We start from the raw sequence: 25669 nt of genomic DNA, 5'->3' as shown, positions 1-25669 counted from the left end.
ACTTCCAGTAGACCTGCATTCAAATGAACAAAAATAGTCCATATCCGGCTAACAGTCAGGTGGTAGTCACTGTAGATCTTTTGATAGTGAACGCTTAATCAGCGCAGAAAATTTCCATTTGGCTTCTTTTTTCCGACTGTCGGCCAGAGATTTCCTGGTTCGTCCACAATGCAGACGTCAGTGAAGCACAAAGTAACGATGTGACGCGTAAGAAGGCCTTGAAGGAAAATTAACAATTCACAAAAGATTAAAGTGGCCCCTTTAAATTCTGCTCAATAAACAAATCAATAAACATATATATATATATATATTTATGATACCGTAAGTTCAATTTAAGCTATTTTATACCTCTCCATCTCTACACCTTGGAGGGAAACTGTACATTATATTCCACTACATTTATTTAACAGCTGCAGCTTACTTTGCAGATTAAGTTACTTTATACAAAACCTATTATGAGTTTATAAAATACAATACATTGTTACAGATAAATTCCCAACAATTTTCTCCACCTCAACCAGCTGCAACATAACAACACTGACAGGAGCCATTTTTCTGCATAAGAGTACTTTTGCTTTGGCTATAAGTACATATTACTGCTAATACTTAAATACTTTTAGTTAAGGAACATGTGTACGTATGCGTATAAATACAAAGTGTCAGGTACTTATGTACATGTGTGACATATACAGCTGTGTAAAGTAACTAAGCACATTTACTCAAGTGCTGTACATAAGTACGATTTGAGGTACGTATTTCCATTGTCTGCTACTTTATACTTCCACTCCACTACATTTCAGAGGGACATATTGTACTTTCTACCCCACTACATTTATTTGACAGCTTTAGTCACTTTTCAGATGAAGATTTGACACAATTCATAATATAACGAGCTTTTAAAATGCAACACATTATTAAGGATGAAACCAGTGGTTTCCAACCTTTTTGGCTTTTGACGTCTTACAAAAAGCAGTGTGTAGTCGGGCTCACATTTCAGATGTCTGTGAGGTGTTAACAGCTCCACCAAATAGTGATTTTTCCCTCTAAACTACATGGTTTCATTTCAATAAATGTTCAAATGATCCATTATTGCACCAAAGATCAGAGATCAGAACTTTGTTTTTTTCTTCTTTCCTCTCCTATTAGTCATCTCACGACCCCTCAGATTTATCTGATGACCCTTTGGAGGGGCCCGACCCCTAGGTTGGGAACAACTGGACTAAACTAGCTAACTGTATATAAAGTAGTTTAAACTAGCTCCACATCAAGCAGCTACAACAGTAACATGCTGCTCTAACACTGATGCTTCAGTATTAATAATCTAATGATGTCATATATAATAATATATCAGTCAGAGGGACCAAACCAATACTTTTACTTTAAGTACATTTTGCTGCTAATACTTATGTACTTTTACTTAAGTAGAATTTTTCATGCAGGACTTTGTAATGGAGTATTTTTACATTGCTGTATTGGTACTTTTACTTAAGTAAAGGATCAGAGTATCACTGGGCATATACATATGATATCAAGACTAAAATCATTACCAACATGCTTACAGGTATGATTTAGGAATTGGAAACTGGATCAAGCTAGTTGATTTCTCGAAAGTTGATTTAACTCCTGATACTTTGGTGTGCCGTGTAAACTCTTTGCTTTATTATTAGGCCTATTTTAATTTCTGGCACATTTGGGAGTCCTTACAGCTCCATTTACTTTACAAGCCTCACAGTGTAACTGGCCTATAGGTGAATTCCCGAGCTGATAGTTTACTGCAGACGGTTGTTAATCACCTCATGTGTTGTGTAACTTTATCCCGGTTGTGTCCTTGTGTCTTGAGGTGGGGCTCCCAATCACGACTCTCGTCTCCCACCGACGCGCACGATTTCACCTCGCTCCACTTTTCCAGATGGAGTTGGCCCTCTGTTTGTGTGTGTGTGTGTGTGTGTGTTTTCTTCCCTGTCGAAGGAGAATAGCAGAGATGTTTGTTTATACAAGGCCCTGGGCTCGGCCTTATCTGCTGCAGCCACTCACGCCGTGATTTCAGACTTTCTTCGGCAAGTACTTGTGTGTGTTTTTTTTTACGGGCCATTGTTTTGTCGAATGGTTTCTAAAGATACTGATTTTTTTTTTCTTTCTTCATCCTCCCACCTCATTAGAAACCGACTGGCAAAGCTCTGATTTCAAAAGCCTGCACTTCATCCCCACCCAGTTATTTAGTCCCGCCTGTCAGACAATCAGACTGACCGCAGCTTTGAAATATGTTAAGGTCATTTCAGTGATAGAATAAAAATACACTGTTCGTTGTTTCTGCTGCCAATTATTTACCCACATGATCAACATTCTTGTAGTTTATTCTTTGGCTTATCCTCAGTAGGCCAAGTAGGCTACAAAGCGCCCCCTTAATATCCGTAATAGCTAATTAATAGTTAAGCAATGGTTTAATAAAGTTACATAATGAATTACAACTATCAGAGGCTACTGCGGCATTATTTATTGCTGAATTTGTACTATCTTGAGCATGTTAACTATAATGTTTTATATTAAATTTGTGACGTGATGTTTTTGGAGCTGCAATTAACAATAATTTTCATTATCTCGTAATCTGCCGATTGTTTTCTGAATAAATTACCGTTTGCTCACAAATAAAGTCTGAGAATAGTTATGAATGTCCACACCCGTCTTCAAATGTCTTATTTTGGGCGGAACATCAGTCCGAAACCCAATTATGAAAGACCATAATGAAATAACCAAATATTCACATCCGAGAAGATGGAATATGACTTTATTATGTTTTAGGCTATCTACAGTGTGTTTAATAGTTTAATCTATGATAATATTAGAGACCTTTAACTGTGTTTGTGTGTTTTTTTTATTAATACATTTTGATTTTTTCATCTTTTAATCTATTTTTTGTAATAAACAATCGTAATCTTGTGTTTATAAACTATATAAATATATATTTTATCATTAAGATATCTGTATTACAATCGATTTTTACTGCTATATTTTACCTGTTAGTGAGTGATTCACTTTTATGAATGAGTGTTTGGTTGTCTGATCTGTGCTGGGGGTGGGGGGTGGATTTAGGGCGCCTGACGTCACGCCCTATTAAACAAACCTGGTCACGACGCAGAGCGGGCAGGCACGAGCCCCTCCCACCTCCGCTGCGTTTATAACGGGACCGGTCCGGCCGCGGAAAGACCACTCTGTTGTACGTGAATCCTGTCTGTAAAACTGGGAAGGAACCACAAATTAAAGAGAGATAAAGAAAGAAAGAAATGTACTGGGACACTATCATCAAACCTGGAGACAGCAAAGACTCGAAAATTAAGGTAGGATGGCATTTTGGCTTGTTTTTTAAAAAAAATATTTTTTGTTTGAAGTAATATAAAGAAAAGAAACTAAAAAATCTCATCATTCATTCATAACATCTTACATATAGGTTACCTCTAAAAATAGGGGTAAATATTGGGTATTTATGGCCAGAAATAGTAAAATTTATGAAATTTTGGTGGCAAATACTTCATATTTCATGTTTGTTCTTCTGCTATCTGTCACTGGTTATTGCAAACAACCAACACGTTTCCTCTGTTTCTTGCTGTTGCTCAACAATGAGAGTTAGGTTAAGTTGCAGTGATACAAAGTTGTAATCGTACAATCTTTCAACACAGATGGAGATTTGCCAGACTGGATATTACACAGAGGACTTTAGGACACAGGAAGTGCCCGCAGGCTTTGACTTTGCATCTTATGGTGAGTTTACAGAATCACTTGACTCATGTTTGCTCCATCACATGAGGCAGCAGGCAGCAAAAACGCCTCTGCTGGTGATGCTACAAGCTTTTAACTCTCAGTGATGAGATTTTTTTTTTCTTTTTAATGTTTGCACAATCTGTTTCCTCTGAACCTGAGCAGCTGAAGGACAGAGGAAATATTTTCGCAGTCGGTATCATCACATCTGTCAGAGCTTTTTCAATGAGACCTTGACACCAGGGGCTCAAACTCAGGGTCTGCGTCAGGATTATGGGGTGCTGTGCGTGTGTGTGTGTGTGTGAGTAATGTTTGAATGGGCTGAGGTAGGCAAAGACAGAGAGAAACAGGGTGGTCAAGTTAAAGATACTCTCCATGTTGCACTCCCCTCTCTGTCTCCCCTAATCCTTTCCTCCAGACTTCCTCCTCCAACAGATTTAGAGTCCCCCTCCCCATCCCTCCATCACTACTCTGTCACACTCCCTCCGCTGGCGTTTCCTCCTCTCTCTTCCTCCCCCTCCCTCCCTTGTTTCCTCCGAGCTGCCTCCATCTATTGAGGCTGAAAAAACCTGAGGTGGGCTTGAGTGCCTAGTGCTGATTCGACAGTAAACAAATGCCTTTTTCTTGCGTCAACACCCACCATCAGGAAAATAACCTAAACTGTTGAGTCTAACTCACAGATTCACCCCACTTTTTCCACTCACCTGAGCTGTGATTAACCTTCTGGTTAAAGGGCCATACCAATAATATGACACATTTTAGCACATTAACTACCTAGCATACATTTTCAAATGTATTTCCTCCCTTTCAGGCAGCCACTGGCTTCAGTTTATTTCAGCACAGTGTGAAAACCAACTCACAGAGTCTTGAAACTTGCTTAAATTACTGTAGATATTTGCTTTAATTGTTATTTTAAGTTATCTTAGGTTTTCACTGTCAGGATATCCAGCTAGAAATCAAACATACTGACAAATATGATGTAAAGTTGCTTTAAAAAGGTTGCTGCAGCTGCAGACTCTCATATCTTGAATGTCAGACTTTCCTTGTAGCACCTAAATGCATCAAAAATTAGGAGTTTTCCTGCTCACAGCTGACAATAACATGTCTGTGACCAAAAAATGGAAAAAAGTGTTCAATTCAGAGTTTTATTTTAAGTCTCTGCAAGTACATTTTCATACCATGTCGAGATAAATGGAAACCAGTATCTTCCCAGTCGGCATGAAATCAATCAAAAAACATGTGTTTTGCAAAATGATAAGCATATTGGTAAAGTATGAAGGATAAAATCATTGGTACGGTCCTTTAGAAGCATGAGCTATGCCTTCATCATCATTAACTGACTCCATCTGTCTACACTGTGTTTAACCTCCAGACTACCCTGGTGAAGACCTGTCTTTTCTGTTAGACAGTAAAGCACCCGGACAGCAGCAGTATCCGGCAGAAAGCAGCTACCCAGAGCCACTGAAAGCTTCTCACCCTTACGACACCAAAGGTGAAACCTAAAAAAACATAAAAATGTACCCTCATGGTTGCCAATATGAGTCATATGCTGTTGGTGTTTTTTGTCGTATCTCACATTTTTATCACCTCTTTGCCCCAGTGAGTGCCAGTGATACTGCTCTCTTCAACCTGGACTCATACCAAGAGTTCAACTGGTGGGCCTCATACCCACATGGTGAGCCTCTGACTCTGTAGTCTCACTCACACTTAAAATACCCCTTTTAAGGAATTTCTTTTTGTGACTAGCTTTCTTTTTAATTAGCAGATGGTCTAACAGTAAACCAGTCACAAACTGCGTACCAGGAATCTCCACAGACATACCAGAGTATGGTGCCCCAGAACGGGCAGTTCAGCCCGGCCATGGAGGGCAGCCACAGCCCCTTCCTAACTGCAAAAGGATCAAACACATTACAAAGTAAGATATTTCACCTACTGATATATAAAAGAACATCCTCTCGGGAGCCTTAATTTGCAATTCAGTGCCTAAATCGTCTCTTTGTTCCAGGTGAGACAGATCAGAACTACTCCTGTCACTCGGCTGAACTGTACGACTCCGACGGACAGAGGCAGTCATCGTCTTTCTGGCCTGATTACTCCTCTCCCAGCTTTCCTGCCCCACTACCACACCCGCCTCAGGCCTCCTGCCCCGCAAACCCTGGTCCTCAATCCTCAGAGCAGTACTGCCCCCGTGTGGCCAAACGCAAAAATACACCCACACAGAGGCCAGACAGGGAGGGCCAGATGACAGGAATGTCTGCTTATCCAGGTTAGAATTTAATTTATTATCTTATCTGTGCTGCTATTTTAACTCTGATTGTTCTTTTTAGTATAAGGAATTTTAAATAGTGCATAAAGATATTGAAATACCAACTAGATTATTTTAAAAATGCATATGTTATAACCACACATGTTGCTGCTGTGTTGCAAACATGTTGTAATGTCATGATCATTAAAGTAAAGAGTGAAATTAAATAAAATCAAATTAGGCTAAAAAGATATTTTCCATCTATTTTTCATAATTACGTCTAATTTAAGAACAAACGGGAGTCGATTTTAGACATTTGCTTCTGTTAAAATGCTGTTTGATGCTGTTTTTTTACTCCACTATTAGCTATAGTTACTTTACAAATTACGATTTTACACACATAACATGTGATCTTTATATTAAAGTTGATGATTTAAAATGCTACAAACATTTTAATGGTATAATTAATTCAATAATATGAAATATTATAGTAGTACATTAACAGGGACCATATTTCTACATTTTTACTTTTGATACTTTTTTCTCGATTATTCGATTAGTTATTTGGTCTATAAACTGTTGATGGTGAAACTTGTCAATCACTGTTTCCCAAAGCCCAAGGAGATCTAAAGTCTAGTTTTGTCCCGACCAACAGTCCACAACCCAAAGATATTCAGTTTACTACTATAAAACACTACAGAAGCCAGAAAATATTCACATTTGAGAATCTGGAATCAAAGAATTGAGAAACTTTCTTCTTAAAAAATGACTCAAGACGATTAATTAATTATAAAAATAGTTGGTGATTCATTTAATAGTTGTCAACTAATTGATTAATCGACTAGTTGTTGCAGCTCTAGTTGCCATTATAACTCCAGTTCAGTCACTGAATTAATCAATGTATTTTTTCCTTCAGGTTCTGGGCCAATCCAGTTGTGGCAGTTTCTACTGGAGCTACTTCTGGACTCCGCCTGCCATACCTTCATTTCCTGGACAGGAGACGGTTGGGAGTTTAAGATGTCAGACCCCACAGAGGTAAGGAAATATCCTGTTTTGGGATAGAGCACTTGCTAAATACTACATGGGGGGATTTTTCCAGTGTTTTTCTGAGGTATAAACACACCTTAAGTTCAACTCTTAAATGGTTTTGGTTCCACAGGTGGCCAAGCGTTGGGGTCAGTGCAAGAACAAACCCAAGATGAATTACGAGAAGTTGAGCCGCGGCCTGCGCTACTACTACCACAAGAACATCATCCACAAGACGGCAGGCAAACGCTACGTCTACCGCTTTGTCTGTGACATGCAGGGCATGCTGGGGAAGACAGCGCAGGAGGTCCTGACCAGTCTAAACGTTTTGCCCACAAACACGGAGTCGTGGCAGTGCCCTGGGGTACCGGCAGCGGTGACGTCAGAGCACAGCAGTGACAGATGGGCGTCACAGTAGGGAAAGGATGCCATGGCTCCTGGTGCTGCTGGCTGAGAGGGACCAGCACATTTTAACTGAGTACTGCAGCCTGCAAAGTAATCACTGTCTCCTTGAACTCTGGCTCAACTATCCTCACTGGGTGACATTATTGCAGGCAGACCAGGAGCCAATTTAATACATGTTGCATTTCAGGGAAAAAAACAAGGAAAAAACTCATAAATTTACCATGCAATTAGTTTCTACAGTATGGGACTTTTTCTTAAATAAACCTAGGAGCAAATAGCCTCTTAACCTCAGGGCAAAATAACTGCAGCACAGGGGGAGTTTTAAGCACTATAAATTAGAGCTGCAACGATTAGTTAATTTTCAATTGACAGAAAATTAATCTGCAACTATTTTGATAATCGATCAGTTGTTACTGTTATTTTTTTTAAAGCAATAATGCCAAATACTTAATGGTTTAAGGTTCTCAAATATGAGAATGTGCTGCTTTTCTTTGTCGTACCTTACAGTCACGAATATCTTTGAGTTTTGTATTGTTGGTCGGACAAAATGAGATATTTGATGATGTCACCTTGGGCTCCAGGAAATTGTGAATTTTTCAGTTTTTTGATGTTTTATATGCCAAAAAAGTTAATCGATTGATCAAAAAAAAAAAAGTTGTAAGATTAATCAATAATGAAAATAATCGTTAGCTACAGCCTGATTATAAATAGATACTGTTTGCAACAACTAAGGCGGTATTTGAATTTGATGTGTTTCTAACAAGGAATTGATTTGTAAATAGTGTTTATATGAATTCTATGTAGAGTTTTGTGCATTTAGATTTTCTTTTTTTAATACAAAACTCATGTCTACCTCTGTGTCTAATGATTTTCAGGCACTCACTGTGAAAGTTTTAGCCTGTGTGATGATTGTCTTGTGTAAATAAACTGTATATAAACATAGATTTGTGTGAAGAGTTTCAGTACATGCAGGTAGGTGGAGAAAATTAATGTCATATTCCATCTGGATTCTGCTTTTAATTATGAAAATATTCATGTGTGTGTCTGGTACTCTATATGACTTTCAGTTATATTATTTCTAAGATGGTTTCACTACTGAAGTTTTTTAATGCTTTTTGAGACATTGTTGCTGCAATATGTTTTAAGCTTTGTATTGGGCCCTTTTATTTGAAATTTGATGAACAAAAATAATTAGATTGGACAAATGAATTAGTTTTGAAAGGTTTTTATAGCAGAAACTAGAGCCTATACTAAAGAAAAATAAAGTCTGAAGGATTTGGGTTATTTTAGGGGTAAATTATCCAGTTGTGAGTGAACTGTTTAACCTATAGCATAATGTACAGGTTATGTACTTTACTTCCGTATCTAATGCTGCCTTCAAGTGCTGCTCGTAAGTATCTACATCAGTCATGAATTAAAGTTGATGCAAAGTGTTGTAGTTTTTAGTCCTGAAATTGTGATTTTTTTCATTTTAGAGAACAGTTAATGTCAAAACGTTTCAAATGTTATACAATAACATACTCTAATTCATAAGCCAATCGCTTCTGAGTCTGTAAAATGTTGGTTTTCTGTTTTTGTGTGAGTGAGACTCAAATGTGGTAAAACCTGAGTTAATCTGTGGAGATTTACCATATGGGTTACACTTCCCCTTATAAAGTCCCACTGTTTAGCATTTATAAGCAGCACACAAATATTTAATAAATGGTTTAAAACACACTATAATGCAGTTGTTAGTAGATGTAAGTGTTTTTTTAAATGTACTTTGTCAACAATTAAAACTCCTCTAATGTGCACCCATATGTGGAGGCTGGTGTATAAACAGATAATGAACAACAAAATAGTAAAGCACTGTTTATTAATGTAAATACTTTACATCAATAAACACTTAAATGTCCTTATTTCAGCTTACAGCTACATTATAAACCATCCATTAACTGTTTATATACTGATTATAAATGCTAAATGGGGGACTTTAAAGTGTCAGAATTGTATGCATTTTGTTATGCGGGGAACAATATATGTGCATACCTTTGATTTTAATTCAATAGAGAGATTTTTAAAATTTTAAAACCCAGTGCAAACAGGACACTTCATTTAAAGTTTACCCTAGAATTCTTTATCTAAAGAACGAGGTGTCAACAGCTAAACTTAATACATTATCATCTTTATCCATTCATTATTATCTATTAATTGTGCTGAGCATTAAGTCAAATACCCTTATCCATCAGATGTTTGTTTCTGTGGTCTTTGAGTCGATTTTTTTCCCGATTTTTTTCTAGCGGCACCAAAAGCCTCTTTCCTGTTTGCATGTAGGCTGGTCATAGGCTATCATCTGTTTGAAGAAGTGAAGGTGGGAAATACGACAGCTTGCCATCCAGACTGCAATTTCGGATCTCTTGGTAGTAGAAATGTCTCGAAGAACCATCAGGACAGCTTTAGCGGACATGCTGGCCGACCTGACAGCGCAGGAATTTGAGAAGTTCCGTCACCAGCTTCTGGACCGCCGGGAGGAACCGCGCGTCAGACGCATCAGGGTGGAGGGTAAAAGCTATTTAGAAATAACAGACGTCCTGGTTTCAACTTTTACCGAACCCGGAGCTCTTCAGGTGGCAGTGGACATCCTGAGGCGAATTGACTGCAACGACGCGGCAGAGTCTCTGGGTGAGATTATACTGCAGCATTGAAATATCGGAACAGTGAATTTAGTAAGGCTGCACATGAAATAGTAGTAATCAGCTGGTTGTTACCAGTGGTGTAGTGGAGGGTATACACAGGAGTATACTCACCTCTTTTTCTGACAATTTACAGTAGAGCTGCCACCTATCAGTCAAACAGCCATTGAAACATAGGCCATAGGAGAGTATATCCACTTTATCCTTAGTGATCTACCCATTTACCTAATAGTAGCCTATACCCACCTCATCGACTGTAACTACAGCACTGGCTGTAACTAAAAAAGCAAATTGATATCTGCTCAGACATCTTTAAAAAACAAAACTTTAGAGACACGCAGTAATCTTATTTTACTTTCACTTTTGAAGCTGCTGAAAACATGGTTTCAAATTCATAGCATTTTTCCGCACCATTAAATATTAATGACTAAATAAATAATCAATGTTATAATTTGGGGGAAATAGTTATTTACATTAAGAGTCGGCAAAAGGCAGATTTTTATTCAAATGTTGCTAAATCCTTACAGGCCTTGGAGTTATATCCCCCTTTACAGTTTAGCTCCGCCTATCTCAAACTCATGAGTAGAGCGCAGAAAAAGCAGAATATATTGTGTTAATTTAGCAACCCATAACTCATAGTAAGAAGCTGTTTATGCAAATATGTTTTCATGGAGATTAAATTTGCTAGTCTGTCCTTCTCATGGACTTGCATGGATGCCATTACTGGATCTTTGAGGCTAATACAGATTATTTGAGTTTAAAAGCTCTGATCTGAACAATAACTTGCTATTAGCACATTTAAAGCTCACTAATTAACTTTGGGGGGTGAAATAGACCTAGATTCTTTTTACCTTTGGACAAGATAGCTGTTTCCCTGTTTCAAGTCTTACTGCTAATTGTAGCTTCATATTTAGCTCACAGACAGTAGAGTGGTGACTAACATCAGCAAGAAAGTAAATACATGTATTTTACATAATGTCAAACTATTCCCTCAAAGGATCCATTAAATTCGGTGAGTAAACAATTGTGACCAAGATGTTCTGAGCAGCAATTAGAAAAATTAACTTTCCAGTGCTCTCTGATGGACAGACTTTGTAAATATAACAGTCTCCAAATGACCTCAAACATATCATATCTGTCGTGAAATATCTTGTTTCTTATTGGTCGACATACAGTGTACCATATAATTGTAGTAAGCCAATCTATCAATAAATATGGCCTGGGTGATTTAGTTTCTTTTCTCTGCATTGCAATTGAAAGCAGTGTAGTGGTGTCACAACAAAGACGGCAGTAGCAGCAGCAGCAATGTCCACACCTAATATAAGGCCTCTTTTTAAAATCCTGTTATCTTTTAAGAGGGGCAGAGTCTTTGCACAACAGCGAGATAACAAGTATACTGTTTCTGGCTCTTAACTTGTGCTGACCTGCTATACAGCAATTATTATGCAATGCTGAACTGCCTGCACTTACTGTACCACCAGAGTAAATACTATTGTATGCACATGTACACCGAATAACTTTTTTACAGTTTAAATGACAATAATTAACCTTCTTTGGCCTTCATAAAAACTGTTGTTACAAAAATGATCAAATATATGCAACACAGCTGCATGTGAATGACAGTTCATAGCTACAACATATTTCATATTAGACAACATACTTACCATGTGTCAATCCACTGAGAGACTGCAGGTGTGATGGAGCCTATATCCATTACAAAACAAAGACTGAGCCTTTGAATTTTGTTTTTACATTTTTTAAAATTTAATATTTGGAAAATGAAAGTTTGATCTCTGTCTGCATTAACTGCTCCCCCAAATTACACCAGTGGCTTAGGCCTAGATTAATGTTTTCTAATAACAATAAGCAAGAAATCTGATGTTTCTGGGTTTTTTTTGTTGTTTTTTTTTACAGTCAGAGAGGCAACTGGGGGAAATTAAACATCATGTGACAGTGAGTTGGCCTGCCAAGAATTCAAAATATTGTCAACATGTATAACAGTGTTCACAGAGTAGAGTTGGAATACAAATTTCATTTTTCTTCAATGTTTTACAGCTGCAAGATCCTCAGCAGGAGCCATCGTGGTGGGAAAAGGTACACACTGGTTGATTATGCAACCTCTGAGAACACATTTCACTGCAGCCCTGCTGTATGTAACAATGTAAAAATAAATAATAAGAAATAAAAACGATTGCACATGCTTCATGTGTATTGCAAATGATTACTGGCATCAAAGAAAATTACTTCATGGCTCAGTGTTCATGTTAAAATAACATACTTTTGTCACATTAAAGTTATAATCCTTCAGATTTTTATGAAATCAAATTAACCCTAACCCCGTTCATTCTTTTAGTCCTACATTTTATGATTCTTTGAAGTGACCCAGAATATACAAAAATGGAAATATTTCAACTTTTTGTATTGTGCAGCTGATGCATTTTTATACATACTGTAGAGAGTATTTATCCAAAAGTCACCATTTAAAAATGCTGCATTCTTCAGTCAATAATATTAATTGACATCATGATGGCTGTTATATTCTCCTGTTTTATGTAACATCGGACCATAGTATAGTGTGATTATGAATCTTTTTTTTCATAAACAGATCTTGTAAAGCCTGAAGAAAACACTCTCTGCTCTCTGACAGCTTCATTAAGGATTAATCAAACATTTCTGAATGACTGATGAGGTGTTTATGAATGAAAAACTGATTTGTGGTTCAGAAGTTTGGAATAGAGACTAATTATGAGGAGATACTATGAAGGGTCAGAATATGAACAGTATGTAAGGGTTGATTATTTGATACTATTTATGGTCTGCATTTTTTCTGCAGTAGCCATTCAATGTATTTGGATTTTGTAATTGGTTAAACTTTTTATGTTTTTTGTCACATTCACAGACAGTATGTGCTCTTATGGCCGTGCCGTAAACAGAGACACCAGTAGTTCGAGGTGTGTTTGCCGCCCACGGAACTCTGGGATATGTAGTTTTAAACTGCTTTTGCTGTTACTACTAGTAACTATAGGTGTCGCCAAATCAACAACAATCAATTTCTGCAATCTTAAGGATTATAACTTTAAACTTCTTTGTTACAATTTCAGAGGCTGAATCATCAGTTTTGACATCTTGAATGCATTTCAACATAGCAGGATTTTGGATGAAGAACCTTACAGACTCTTAATTCATCACAAGCAATAAATCCTGATATAAGATAAAACCTTTCAATTCAAATTACTCATTAATAAGCCGACATCATTCTCTTTCTCCTCAGGGAAACATCTGGTGTACTGACACACGAGTGCTCTCATCCTGCAAGTGGACATTTTTGCACCACAATGGATGAATTGCCCGGCAAGAATATTGTTATATAAAAGGATTATTTGAGAGACTATGCTTTGCTTAAACTCAGACACTTACAAAATACCGTTTCAAAACCCTTGTATAGACATTTACCAATATTGGTCCTGCCAGATATTTGAAAAAATGTATATGTACCGTATATTTCCATCACTGATGTGTCCATGTACCCTGTGCAAATGGCAATACATTCTCTTGAATCTTGTCTACATAAATGGCACTGGTATAGAATAAAAAAAACAAGCAGGTCTTCACTGAAATGACACCAAAGTTTCCATGAACACTTAATTAACTGTATCCAGGCTGTAATTAGGCCCTGACACATTGATCTGGCTTAACTTGTATATGTATCTTTACAAAATGGTGTCCCTGCATTGCATATGTCCTGAGAAAATGCTCCTTTAATAAATATCTTTATGAAATTTTGCAATGTTATCTAATAAAGCATCATTTACAATATAAAGGGTTCATGAGTTGTAAATAATGGGTTTATTCATTTTGATGAATAATTTATTAATGCTTTACTGATACTAGGGCTGGGTAACATATCAACATAGTGATATTGTGATATGAGACTAGATATCATCTTAGATTTTGGATATCGTGATAGTGTTGTCTTTTCCTGGTTTTAAATGCTGCATTACAGTAAAGTGATGTAATTTTCTGAATTTACCAAACTGCTCTAGCTGTTCTCATTTTTGCCTTTACCCACTTATTCATTATATCCACATTACTGATGATTATTTATCAAAAATCTCATTGTGTAAATATTTTGTGAAAGCATGAATAGTATTGACTACAATATTGTCACAATATCGAGGTATTGGTCAAAAATATCATGATATTTGATTTTGTCCATATCACCCAGCACTAATTGATACCTGAGAAAACAAATTTTGGCTCCCTCTTCATGTTTTGAGCCTGGGTGTGTCACAGGAGGTCATGTCCCTGCAGACTAACGGGGCAGAGTTGGTGTCCTTCTCTAGCTCCTTCTCTTATTCCTTTGTATGGGCCTGGAGGGGAGGCAAAGGAAACTGGAGTTAGCCAGGCCATCCAAGGCTTAAGAGGAAAACACAGAAGGCTCTACCATTTTTACACATCAAGTTCAGTTTACTCATCATGGAGAGTACCACTCAGCCAGTAAAAAAAGTTGTATAATATCTTCTGTGGCTCTGGAGGGGACTCTCTAGAGTCTTGAGAAAATAATCCCGGTAATGTCAAAGGGGTTATCTCAGCTTCATAACATAAAGCATAGTGCTACAAACTGAAGGTGTGGAGTTTGAGCATTTACCAGATAAGGATGAGTCTAAGGAAAGACGCTATCAAATTGCATTAAGAGAAATCCAGGATCAAGAGTTTTTGAAGCTTGACCCGTACTCTGGACTAAAAGTCAGCCTCTGCTGCTCCAATTTTGACCATTTAAAAAAAACAAAAAAAACCTGTTATGGATGTATGATAGTAAATTCTTATTGTACTGATTTAAAAGACAAACATAATCGATAATCTAGATAAATACCTTGAAATAGAAGCACTATTGTGTAACTATGTAAGTATTTAATTTGATGTGGTGAGAAGGATCAAAGCGCCAGTCAAGAGACACTAGAGGTGCTATTGAAAGCCTGCGGTAGATATTAATAATACAGGAGAAAGACTGAGTGGTCTTCAACAACATATAGTGCACTACATACACCAATAACACTCATTAAAACAGTACATCTGGTCTTTTCCAAAATAAAATCCACACCTTGAGACACTTGTAGGCTGGCGTCTGGCACTTCTCCCTCTGGTTGGTCTCTTCCTGGCACGCTGTTTGTCACGCTGTACAATGTATTTGATAGCAGCCTCCATTTTGGACCCTGCTTCCCAGGTTGACTTGTTGCGGAGAAAGTTGACATAGCTATGTACAAAAGGGTAAAGTGGTGGCCTTCATTGTCTGCTGGTGCATCAACACAAAGATCCTCTGCAATTCACTTACACATTCTATCATACCTGATTTTGTTCTCGTTCTTTGATGAGTACAGGCCCTGCAGTGTCTCCCATCGGTAAATACCAAAGCCAACAAGGGCCTTTCCCTCTTGGCCTGGCTGAAGTGACATCGCTTTGGCTTTCTCGTACGCACGATGAAATCTGACTTCTGTCAAAATCTCAGGGTAAGCAGTTGCGTAGCGAGTGAAGGAATCCTTTAAATAAATATTTAAAAAAAGTGTGTTATTATTAAATCTCTCTCTGCACAATTCATATTTAATTCCATTCAAAATACTTGCAATTTGAGGCAAGCCAGTGTGCAAAAACAAATACATAAACGATTCATTCACATACATACAAGCAATCTAAAAATACAAATATTATCATGTAAGAAAAGAGTTGAAATACACAAGTTAATGGCAGTGCCCAATCCATAGCCGGCCGATAAATCAACACCATGAAGACACACTATGTCAAGAAATGTCAGAAGTGCAAGTTTCTCTATACACAACATATGTAGGGTCATTGATAATCTTATATGCCTGTTTGAAGACATGTTCAGTATTAAGCTGTGCAAGGGATCTTTGTATCTTGTCAAAATTTTTAGAACAACTTGTAATTGGTTCTGGTCCTTTTGACAAAGGGATAATTAATAATTAAAAGGTTAAAATACTTTCGATAAAAGAAATAAATTTGGGCTGCAATCACAGATTTTCACTATCAATTAATCGTTTTGTCTATAAAATGCCAGAAAATAGAGAAAAACATCTTCAAATGTTTTGTTTTGTCCGACCAACAGACCAAAATCCAAAGATATTCAGTTTATTGTCATATACAGTATGACACATAAAACCTTCATAGCCTCAAATTTGAGAAATTGCAGCCAACAAATATAACACATTTTTACTTAGAAAACTGACTAAAATTATCATTTCATTATTAAAATTCTAGCAGATTAATCTTCTTTCCTGTCGAACAATTAATCAACTAATCGTTGAAACTCTGGAATAAATCCTTTAGTATTCTCTGATCTAGTCAAAAGGAGTTTAGTTACGTAGACAGTAGAGATGCTGCTACACTACACAGGTGGAAAGTGATCTGTGGTGTGTAGGTTGAGTAGGGACAGAAATACTGGGTGTAGTACCTTGTTGGCCATCAACGGGCTTTGATGCATTGTGTGCTCATGTTCCTTCTGGTGGCTAGCCACAATGAAAGCAGTGTAGCCCACATCATTCTCCAGCAGCCATTTGAAGGGTTGACCTCGGTACTGGCCAAACTGAATCTTATACCGGCTCAGAACAAGCCTCTCATTACTAAGGTCTCCACCCTCAGAGCGAATTTGGGCCTTCGCCTCAGCCTCCACCTCTTCTGGCTTCTTCACAGGAGGACCTCCGTGTTGAGCAGCTTGTGAGGGCCACCGGCTAGCCCTATAGTTTAGAGCCTCCTGTGAGGGCTTCGTCTCCAACTCCCTGTCTGAGATCTTACGGAAGGTAGGGTCACCTTTCTAAAAAGAGAAACAGAAATGAAAGAAAATAGAAAACACCAAAGTAAGTATATTTTTTAATGAGAAGGTACACGTTAAAGAGAATCTTTGAATTTCATTGTCATTTGAACTTCATTTCATTGAACTTACGTCGGTACAGGCTTTGGTCTTCGAATCTGTAGAGAAAGATAATAAGATGGTTAAAGACCCACCAATATCATGGACCAAATCCAGCCGTCCAAAAAAAAAAATAAATAAATAAATTCAGCCCCTTGATAAAACCTAAAGTTTTAGCATTTTAAAACAAAACATTTACATAATTTTACACAATTCTAGATTACAATATAAATAAAAGGCTCAAATCAACCCACAATAAATATGACTTGGTAACATCTACTAACCCCAACATGAAGAGTGGCATGCAAATCTAGTTACTGTGCCTCATTATGTGCCAGAAAGTTTGACCAATGCATTGAGCTGCGGTGGAAGTTTACTAACAAAAAGAGGGACTTTGGCACTAAAAAGACTGTAACGTTGCAAGATATCTACATGATTTAGCTCATTTGGACGGCTGAACCTTCATATTAGCTTCAGATAAACATTTAAATACATTTTTGCACAAAAGGTCCCCATCACTTATATTGTAAGTGCATTATGAACAGGAGGATGATTATGGCAAGAAAAACATGTTTCAATGTCCATCTGGGCACCTGACTGTTATTTTAAAACAGAATTGAAAAATTGTGAACCCATCCTTTAATGTCTTTTTGCCTCTTGGACTAAAACAGATTTGTTTCCCACAAACACAAACAGGTGGCAGTCTTACAGAAATGGTATGCTATAGTTTTTATTCGGCAACAACAAAAGCACTTTCATTGCACTGTAAATGAAGCAGACAGCTGTTAATCATCTCCAGTCTCGTAGTGCAACACAAAACATAAGTTAACGTTAGATTTGATATTATTCACTTTTTTCCAAATTAGTTTTACAGGAAAATAGTCTGCTGTGTCCGCTCAGGTCATCTTATCACTTCATACACAACCCAAAAACAGTTTTCGATCACTTTTATTCTTATATCAATTCAAATTAATAAACTATATATATATATATATATATATATATATATATATCCATCCAATGACCAGTACTTAAAACTGAGGCTGATTGCCGACCCATGTCTTACAGTACGGACCGACTGTCCGTCCGACTGTCCGTCTAGTTAATATTTCAATTGCCTTGCAGTGTAAATCATCCATCGGTATTAAACTCACCCAGTTTCTCTGCTTGCTCGTTGCAGTTAATCTGCCTCAGTATCTCCATTGTCACTTTTTTAGCTCCGAGCTCGGTGAAGGTGGAAACCAAGAGGTCTGTAACCTCATGCAAGTTTTTACCCTCCAAAGAGCTCCGTCTGATCAGTGGCTCTTCCCTGCGGTCACGCAAGTGGAAAATAAACGTATCCAATTCACTCTTGCTAAGATCTTTCAGCGTGTCCGATATAGCCAGTTTGATTGTAAGGACCATTGTCTCGTTGGTTTAATGCGTCTTGTTTTGATGTGTGGCGGAGCAGGAGCAGTGCAGCAGGAATTCGCGCCTAAAATCTAAATTGCTGCGTTCAGTTGCTTCTTCTTCTTCTTTTTTGTTTAATGGCGGGTGGCAACCAGCGTAAAGGTGCATTACCACCCACTATGTTGGAGTGTGAACCAGAGTTATCTACCCCTATAAACAAATCAGAAAAAAAACAACCAAAAGGAAGATGTCCTGAATACTAAATTCTGTTGATCAATCCAGTTTCTTTCAAGTAGTGGAATAAACTCCCTAACCCAATTGTAAATATACTTTTCAAACTCAATTCTTCCCCTCCAATCTTCCTGATTTCTCTCTTTAATACTTCTCGCTCTCGAGAATACTTATTGCAGTGCAAAATGACATGTTCCACTGACTCCTCTATTTGACATAGGTCACATAATCCTGAGGGATGTTTGTTTATTAAATGCAGTGTTTTATTTAGTCTGGTGTGTCCTACCCTCAGCCTTGTTAAGATGTTCTCCTCTTTGGTGCTTCTTTTAGCTGACCTCGCTGGGCCCACTTCTCTCTGTACTGCATAGAGGTGTCGTCCTATATTTGTTGTATCCCATCTGTGCTGCCACTCTTTAATGATGTTTCTTTTGATTATTCCTTTTGCTTCAGATTTACGGAGTGAAATTTCCATGATCTCCTCATGCTTCAGTGCCTGTTTTGCTAATGCATCCACCATTTCATTGCCCTTAATCCCTCTGTGTGCTGGTACCCACATAAATGTTATCAAAATATTCATATTTTTAAATCTGTACAGAGTTTCATGTATCTCATTAACTATATCCTGCCTACTGTGAGATGTGTATGACTGTAATGACATTAATGCAGAACATGAATCTGTACAAAGAATAACCTTTTTAATTTGCAACTCTTCTATCCACTGTAATGCTGTTGCAATTGCTATCATCTTGACTGTATAAACTGACAAATGATCTGACGTTCTTCCTTTCACAGAAACTTTTAAGGTTGGTATACTCTAAGTAAAGCCTGTGCCCCCTGTGTTAGGATCCTTGGATCCATCTGTGTATACTGGTATGAATGTTTGATATAATGTTTGTAACCTATCTTCCACCAAAACTGCAATATTTCCAAAATCTTTATGTACCTGCACTTTTTCCAGAATATAGAAATCAACTGACACTGAGGGGAACAACCAGGGTGGTGTTACTGATAATGGCACTGTAGGGATATATCTTTTCTGATTTAACGACATATCTTTAGCAATTGTTTCACTGCTCCACGCAAAACATTCCCTTTTGGCCCTTTCTCTCTCCCAGCATGGAAGAAGTACTTTTTTTGTTGGATTGTGATCTTCAGAATACCCTTGAAGATTTGTCCAGTACTTCATCATTAACTGTTTGTGTCTGATGTGCAGCGGCAATTCACCCATCTCAACCTGAAGAGCGGACACAGGAGTCGTTTTTAAAGCACCACAACATAGTCTTAACGCTTGAGCTTGCACCACTTCCAACTTCTTTAAGTTGGCATATATCCATAATCTAATACTGCTCTAATCAGCGCGATCTAGTCTTTTACAAGGATTATAATAATTAATAATGACAAACTTACCCTCACTTTTCCATATCTCTACAGTTACATATTCTTGCTCATTTCCTATACTCACCTCTCTAAATGAAATATTTTCTCTAATAAATGTTGCACATCCTCCTCCTACTCCATCCCCCCTATCATACCTAACAGAAGTATATCCTACTATTCTAAAGTCCAAATTTGGTCTCAACCACGTTTCCTGTACACAGGTGATGTCTGGTTTACTGGGTCGATCATCAACATACTTTTTAAATTCCTGTCCATTGTTCAACAAACTTCTTGCATTCCATTGTAGCAGGATGACCATGATTAGTACTATCCAACCCATGACTGTTCCTGGCTTGCTTGAATACTGAAATCGTTTCTTACCTCCTCCCAAGTCAGTCCACTGATATCTAAATGATGAGCTGCTGCCTTCACAATTATTTGTATTCTCTCCGTTTTGGATCTAACTTCCATTGTAGCATTTACTACCCCTGCTATGAATGTGACTAACTTCTTTAAATCAACCTTTACTTTTCCCTCACTTTCCTGATCTGCTTCTTTTATGGTCCCTGTACCTGTTCTGTTTCTCTCAATATTTCCTCCTTTCTGACTCACCATCTTCACAGCCTCTGCATATGTAATCTTATTCTGAACTCTTACCTGCTGTATTTCTCTTTTCCCTTTTCACCACTTCACATCCCCCATAAGACACACTGTGATTGCCACCACAGTTACAGCACTTTGGTTGTTCATGATCACATTGCCCATACTCATGATTTTCCCCACATCTGGCACATCTTCTTCTGCTTTTGCATGTCTTGGCTGTATGACCAAACCTTTGACAGTTGTAACACCTCATTGGCTTTGGTACGTATTCTCTTACAGTATAACTCAAGAAGCCTAGAGTCACTCTCTTTGGGAGCACTTCGTCCTCAAATTCTAGTACAATATGTTCACTGTCTTTCCTCACTCCCTCTCGAGTTATCTGCAACCGCCGAGCACCTTTCAGGGTTCCACCTTTTAAGTTTGATTTAATTTCCTCCATTGTGACTCCAACTGGCACCCTCCAAATCACTCCTTTACTCCACTTACTTCCTCTTTCAACACGACTTATACTTACCACTTTAAACCGCCCTACTTCTTTCATCCTTCCAGCCTGATCTCTCTGTTCTTCATTCCTGCAAATAATCAACAGATTTCCATCTTTCAAAACCTTAGCCATATGTATATCCCCAACCTGGTTCCTCAATACGGTTGTTAATTTCACCGGACTCATTGAGGAGATTCCCTTCTCCTCGCCAAATCTCAGTATAATTTTAAACTCCAAACCTTCCTGAGTTCTCTCCTCCCTTCCTCCACCAAAACCTCCACTACCCTTGATTTTCTTTGAGCTGTTACCGGCAAACTCACTCCCTCTTTTCTCTCTCATTCTCTCACTACCCTGACTTACCTCCATACTGTCCCCGCTTGCGTCCTCCTACTGACAAACGTGTCTTGATCCCAGGATCATCTGTCAGATTGCTCTGATTGTTTTTCCGCAAAGTTTTAACTATGTATCGCTGTCACCAACACTCAATCTAGTGTTCAGGTGCTGTTGGTAATAACAACAATTAAATCCCTCCCCCTTCTAGCATCAAAACCAAGCGTACGTCTCAAGTCTCTTATTTTATGTCTCCTCGCTCCTCGCTCCTCGCATGAACCGGAAGTTGTTCCTGATGCACCATTTTGACGATTTTGACAGGCGTCCCAAGTCTCTTATTCTGCTCCCAGGAGCGAGGAGCGCGGAGGGATCTCTGAGGAGTGAGGAGCGAGGAAACATGAGAGTAGCCTTCCCGGAAGTCTTTTACTGGCCGACACGCCCGTTTATTGGATACCAGTTATTGATTGGACGCTGCACCTGATCTGACTGATCTGATACATCACTGCAGTTTCACACCGAAGTGGAGACAGATTACAGATTAAATTTAAATGTATCGTTCCCAAATTTTATGTTTTAATGTTTTCTGATTAATCATATAGTTAAAAATCTGTCAACAAAAGAACCATAAACAACTTTCTTCATTTATTAGAAAGATTTTTTTTTCATGATGTTATTTCCTCCATTAAACTGTTTCTTGCTGGCGGACAGACTCTTCCTGGCTTTAATTTTTATCCATAATAACAGTTAAACACACTTATATTTTACATCATTTGTTGTCATTTCCATTCAGTCACATGTGAGGCGGAAAATTCCTGAGCGTCGGGTGAAACATTTAGCCAAATAAGAGAGTATAAGGTACACCCTTTCGTCAAACTGACAGGTCTAGGTCATAGGTCACTAGGTCAAGAGGTCACCCTAATTAGCATGATTTATGCATAATTTATGCATATATTAGGTTATCGTGGGAAAGTGTGAAATTGGTAAGTTATGTTTTTAGAAATTAGCATATGGTTGAGACATGTTAGTCTGGCGCGGGTATTTTGAAATGCGGCGGTATTATGGCATTTTCTGTAGAAAAAATAGAGAAATGAATAAAAAAGTGAGAAACTGTGTTAAAAAGATGATTTTTTCAGCAGTAAGTTGTGTTTGTTGATAGAGAAGAAAAGTAAATTAGAAGCACCTTCTGCTATCCTGTTTCAGCAGTGAATACCTAATAAAAATCATTCAGCATTCTGGAGTATTTTGAAGAAATAATATAGTTGAGTGAAAAACTGTTTCTTTTTTTTTTTTAGCGGCATGGTTGTTGATGGAGGAAAAAAAAAAGAGAAAAAAGGAGAGAAAAAAGGAGAAAAAAATAGTAAATTAAAAGTACTTACTATGACTCTGCAGTAAAGTAAAACCTAATAAAAATATAAACCCTCTTTCTTACCTATTCTTTTTTTTTCTTATGGTAGCCTTGTAACATAGTTTTTTTTTTGGAGTCAGGACCGTCGACGGCAAGCTGTAATTGGAAGAAAAAGCCTACAACACAGACGTTTGACTCTGACAAGAGAGCTTATTTCCTTCTGTCGGTATGTTATAGCGATGAAGTGAAATGATATAACTTTTTTTTTTGTTTTTGTTTTTTTGTTTTTTGTAAACTGTAGTAAGAGAGTATGGATGAAGAAATAGATTTAGAGACTTTTTTTAATCTTTGTCAACCCTCTGTTATACCATATGAATTAGAGACGACGGTTAGAGAATTAAATCAGACCCTAGGGACTTTAGAGCTCGAATTAGACGAAGTAGCGGTCGTAGGTGAGAACTTTACGGACGCTTTAACAGAGCTTGAACAAATTTGCCGTCAGGAAAACTATTTTCAACCCTTACACAGCGCTCTTTACTGCTTAAATCAGACCCCCTCCACTGACCCCGCACAGCAGAATGAATTGGAGGTACAATTGGAAGGTCAGGAAGACCCCTCAGAGCAACGAGGAGGAGGAGGGGGAAATCCGACTCATGAAGCTGAGTCGATTCCAGATCCCCCTCCCCCAGCTACCCCTCCTTCTCCTCTCCCTCCCACCCTTCCTTCTTCTCCCCCTGCCACCCCTCCAGATCAGAGAGATCCTGTAGACGCTATAAACGTTGAAACCATACGGCGTGACCGCTTCAATAATCTAGAGTTGAGAAGTCTTCTAAACTTTCCTCAGATTGGGCGGGTAATAGATTATGCTACATTTTACCGCGAAGTCATGAGAAGCCTTGAAAACCTGTTAGAGAGAGTGATCCCAGAGCTTAGACCTAATGATATGTTACAGTTGGAATTGATAGGTGAAAATGTGCAGAGACACACCTCAGTCAACTATCAAAATGACGACGAAGCGGTTATGGCGGCTTTTCAATCCTTAGTGGATCAATTAGTACAATCAAACGCAGCGATTATGGAAGATGGGGGGTTAGAATTAGTTGTGCAGGTGGTACATAATCACAGAGGGGGTGCCAAGAGAAAGTTGGAAAACACTTTAGACTGTGAAATCCTCTCCAAGAAAGCTCCACATCTGTATGTGACAAACAACTCGAACAACCAACTCTGTTTCGCCGTCAGTTTAGCTCATCTGATCGATTCTAATCTTACAGATAGCCAGGCTGTAAACTTTGGGAGAGAGTTACAACGTTTGGTTGGTTTAGACGAACATACCCCCGTCACCTTCAGCGACATATCCAAGTTTGAAAAGATTGTGAAGCGTAAAATCATGGTGTTGTACAGAGACGAGGGCCAGCGCCCCCTCTCTCGATTTGAGACGGACTCACCCCAATCAGACAAACCCCTGTATCTGTATCTGTCTCAGGAGCATTACTACGGTATTAAAAACATCAAAGGATTTACAGGGAGGAGATACATATGCAGTTACTGCCACATTGGATACAACGACCCTCACAAGCACACCTGTGCCGGTCACTGCTTGGTCTGCATCGATCCTACATGTAGTAAGGAAAAGAGAGAGCCCGTCTTATGCAAAGATTGCAACAAAATGTGTCGCTCCCCCTCCTGTATGGTCAGGCATAAAAAGAGACGAATGAAAGATGGAAAACGAGTCAGCCTTTGTGATCTGCAGAAAAAATGCCCTAAATGCAAACTGTTTTACTGTATACCCACATCTACGGGCTTTAATAAGCACAAGTGTCCCCGGGCAAGATGTAAAATCTGCGGGGAAGCGCTACCCTCTGACTTTAAGGCACCCGTCGAGAATCATCTCTGCTACATTCAGCCTCTCCCCCGCGATTCAGAACATACAGACAAATTAATCTTCTATGATTTTGAGACATTTGTTGATGATAGACACGTGCACGTCCCCTTCCTGGTATGCACAAAAACGTTAAAAGGGTTAGAGTGGATGGCCTATGGTCAGGACTGTGTCACAGCCTTTCTCACGCACTTCAGGAGACCCCTTTATAGGGGCTCTACATTCATAGCGCATAATTCCAGAGGATTTGACGGCTACCTGCTCCTTAATGGTATGGTAGAGTTAGGTTTACAACCCTCTATCATCATGCAGGGAAGCAAAGTCCTATGCTTCGAAGATCCAGATTTTAATCTGAAATACATAGACTCCCTATCCTTTCTCACCATGCGTCTCAGCGCTATGCCAAAAGCGCTGGGTTTCGATGATCAGACCAAGGGGTATTTTCCTCACAAGTTTAGCTCTGAGAAGCGACTAAACTACAAAGGGCCCTACCCCCCACCCAGTGATTATGGCATAGAGCGCATGACGGACGGTGAGCAAGAAAAGTTCTACGGCTGGTATAAAGAGGCTAGTCGGAGGGTCTTTGATTTCAAAAAGCAGGCGATACATTACTGCAAAAATGACGTCGACATCCTCTCTACAGGCTGCATCAAATTTAGAGAGGAGTTTCTGAGTGAGACAGGCGTTGACCCTTTTAGCCGCATCACTATAGCCTCAGCTTGCATGAAGGTGTTTGTCACAAATTTTCTGCCTCCCCGTAGCTTAGCCATACCTTCGCCCGATAACTACAGGCACCAATGTAAAACTTACTCCAGAGCCAGCATTCAATGGTTAGAATGGGTTTCTTACACCCAGGGGGTTTTCATCCAACACGCTCTAAACAGAGGAGAGAAACAAATTGGCAAGTACTATGTAGATGGTTATGCAGAGGTGGGGGGTGTGAGGTACGCCTGGGAGTTTCAGGGGTGCTTTTATCATGGGTGCCCGACCTGCTATGACCCTAGCGCT

General features: G+C 38.6%; 2 protein-coding genes and 1 long non-coding RNA gene across 4 annotated transcripts; 2 read left to right on the top strand and 1 right to left on the bottom strand.

The window, feature by feature from the left end:
- Nucleotides 1-3140: 3140 nt before the first annotated feature.
- Nucleotides 3141-7715, top strand: LOC122986814 (ETS1-related protein). 2 transcript variants are annotated; one of them, XM_044358228.1, is made up of 8 exons: nt 3141-3335; nt 3675-3756; nt 5126-5245; nt 5354-5428; nt 5516-5668; nt 5759-6019; nt 6915-7033; nt 7158-7715. In XM_044358228.1, exons 1-8 carry the CDS (start codon nt 3282-3284, stop codon nt 7440-7442), a joined length of 1149 nt encoding a protein of 382 aa, XP_044214163.1. In that variant the 5' UTR covers nt 3141-3281; the 3' UTR covers nt 7443-7715. The 2 variants fall into 2 exon arrangements, with proteins under 2 accessions (XP_044214163.1, XP_044214164.1); XM_044358229.1 differs by having other exon boundaries at nt 3142-3335; nt 5519-5668.
- A 1994-nt stretch (nt 7716-9709) lies between these two features.
- LOC122986819 lies at nt 9710-13917 on the top strand. The gene is made up of 4 exons (XR_006404392.1): nt 9710-10090; nt 12016-12054; nt 12157-12195; nt 13373-13917. It is a non-coding gene; the product is annotated as an uncharacterized LOC122986819 (long non-coding RNA).
- LOC122986817 lies at nt 10509-19429 on the bottom strand. The gene is made up of 7 exons (XM_044358232.1): nt 18178-19429; nt 17057-17082; nt 16568-16927; nt 15448-15638; nt 15203-15355; nt 14340-14471; nt 10509-12248 (listed from the first exon to the last, which is right to left on the bottom strand). Exons 1-6 carry the CDS (start codon nt 18425-18427, stop codon nt 14441-14443), a joined length of 1011 nt encoding a protein of 336 aa, XP_044214167.1. The 5' UTR covers nt 18428-19429; the 3' UTR covers nt 10509-12248; nt 14340-14440.
- Between the last annotated feature and the right edge of the window lie 6240 nt (nt 19430-25669).

The sequence above is a fragment of the Thunnus albacares genome, chromosome 8 (genome assembly GCF_914725855.1).
Source record: "Thunnus albacares chromosome 8, fThuAlb1.1, whole genome shotgun sequence".
In the NCBI taxonomy this organism is placed as follows: domain Eukaryota; kingdom Metazoa; phylum Chordata; class Actinopteri; order Scombriformes; family Scombridae; genus Thunnus; species Thunnus albacares.
This window is presented reverse-complemented; position numbering and strand designations above follow the sequence as displayed.

Excerpts from the sequence above, each read along its gene's own strand:
- LOC122986814 (XM_044358228.1), top strand. The coding sequence starts at position 3,282 with ATGTACTGGGACACTATCATCAAACCTGGAGACAGCAAAGACTCGAAA. Across the intron at positions 3,757-5,125 it reads CTTTGACTTTGCATCTTATG|ACTACCCTGGTGAAGACCTG; the intron begins GTGAGTTTACAG and ends TTTAACCTCCAG. Across the intron at positions 7,034-7,157 it reads AGATGTCAGACCCCACAGAG|GTGGCCAAGCGTTGGGGTCA; the intron begins GTAAGGAAATAT and ends TTGGTTCCACAG.
- LOC122986817 (XM_044358232.1), bottom strand. The coding sequence starts at position 18,427 with ATGGTCCTTACAATCAAACTGGCTATATCGGACACGCTGAAAGATCTT. Across the intron at positions 17,083-18,177 it reads CGAGCAAGCAGAGAAACTGG|ATTCGAAGACCAAAGCCTGT; the intron begins GTGAGTTTAATA and ends CTTTCTCTACAG. Across the intron at positions 16,928-17,056 it reads AGACCAAAGCCTGTACCGAC|AAAGGTGACCCTACCTTCCG; the intron begins GTAAGTTCAATG and ends TTCTCTTTTTAG.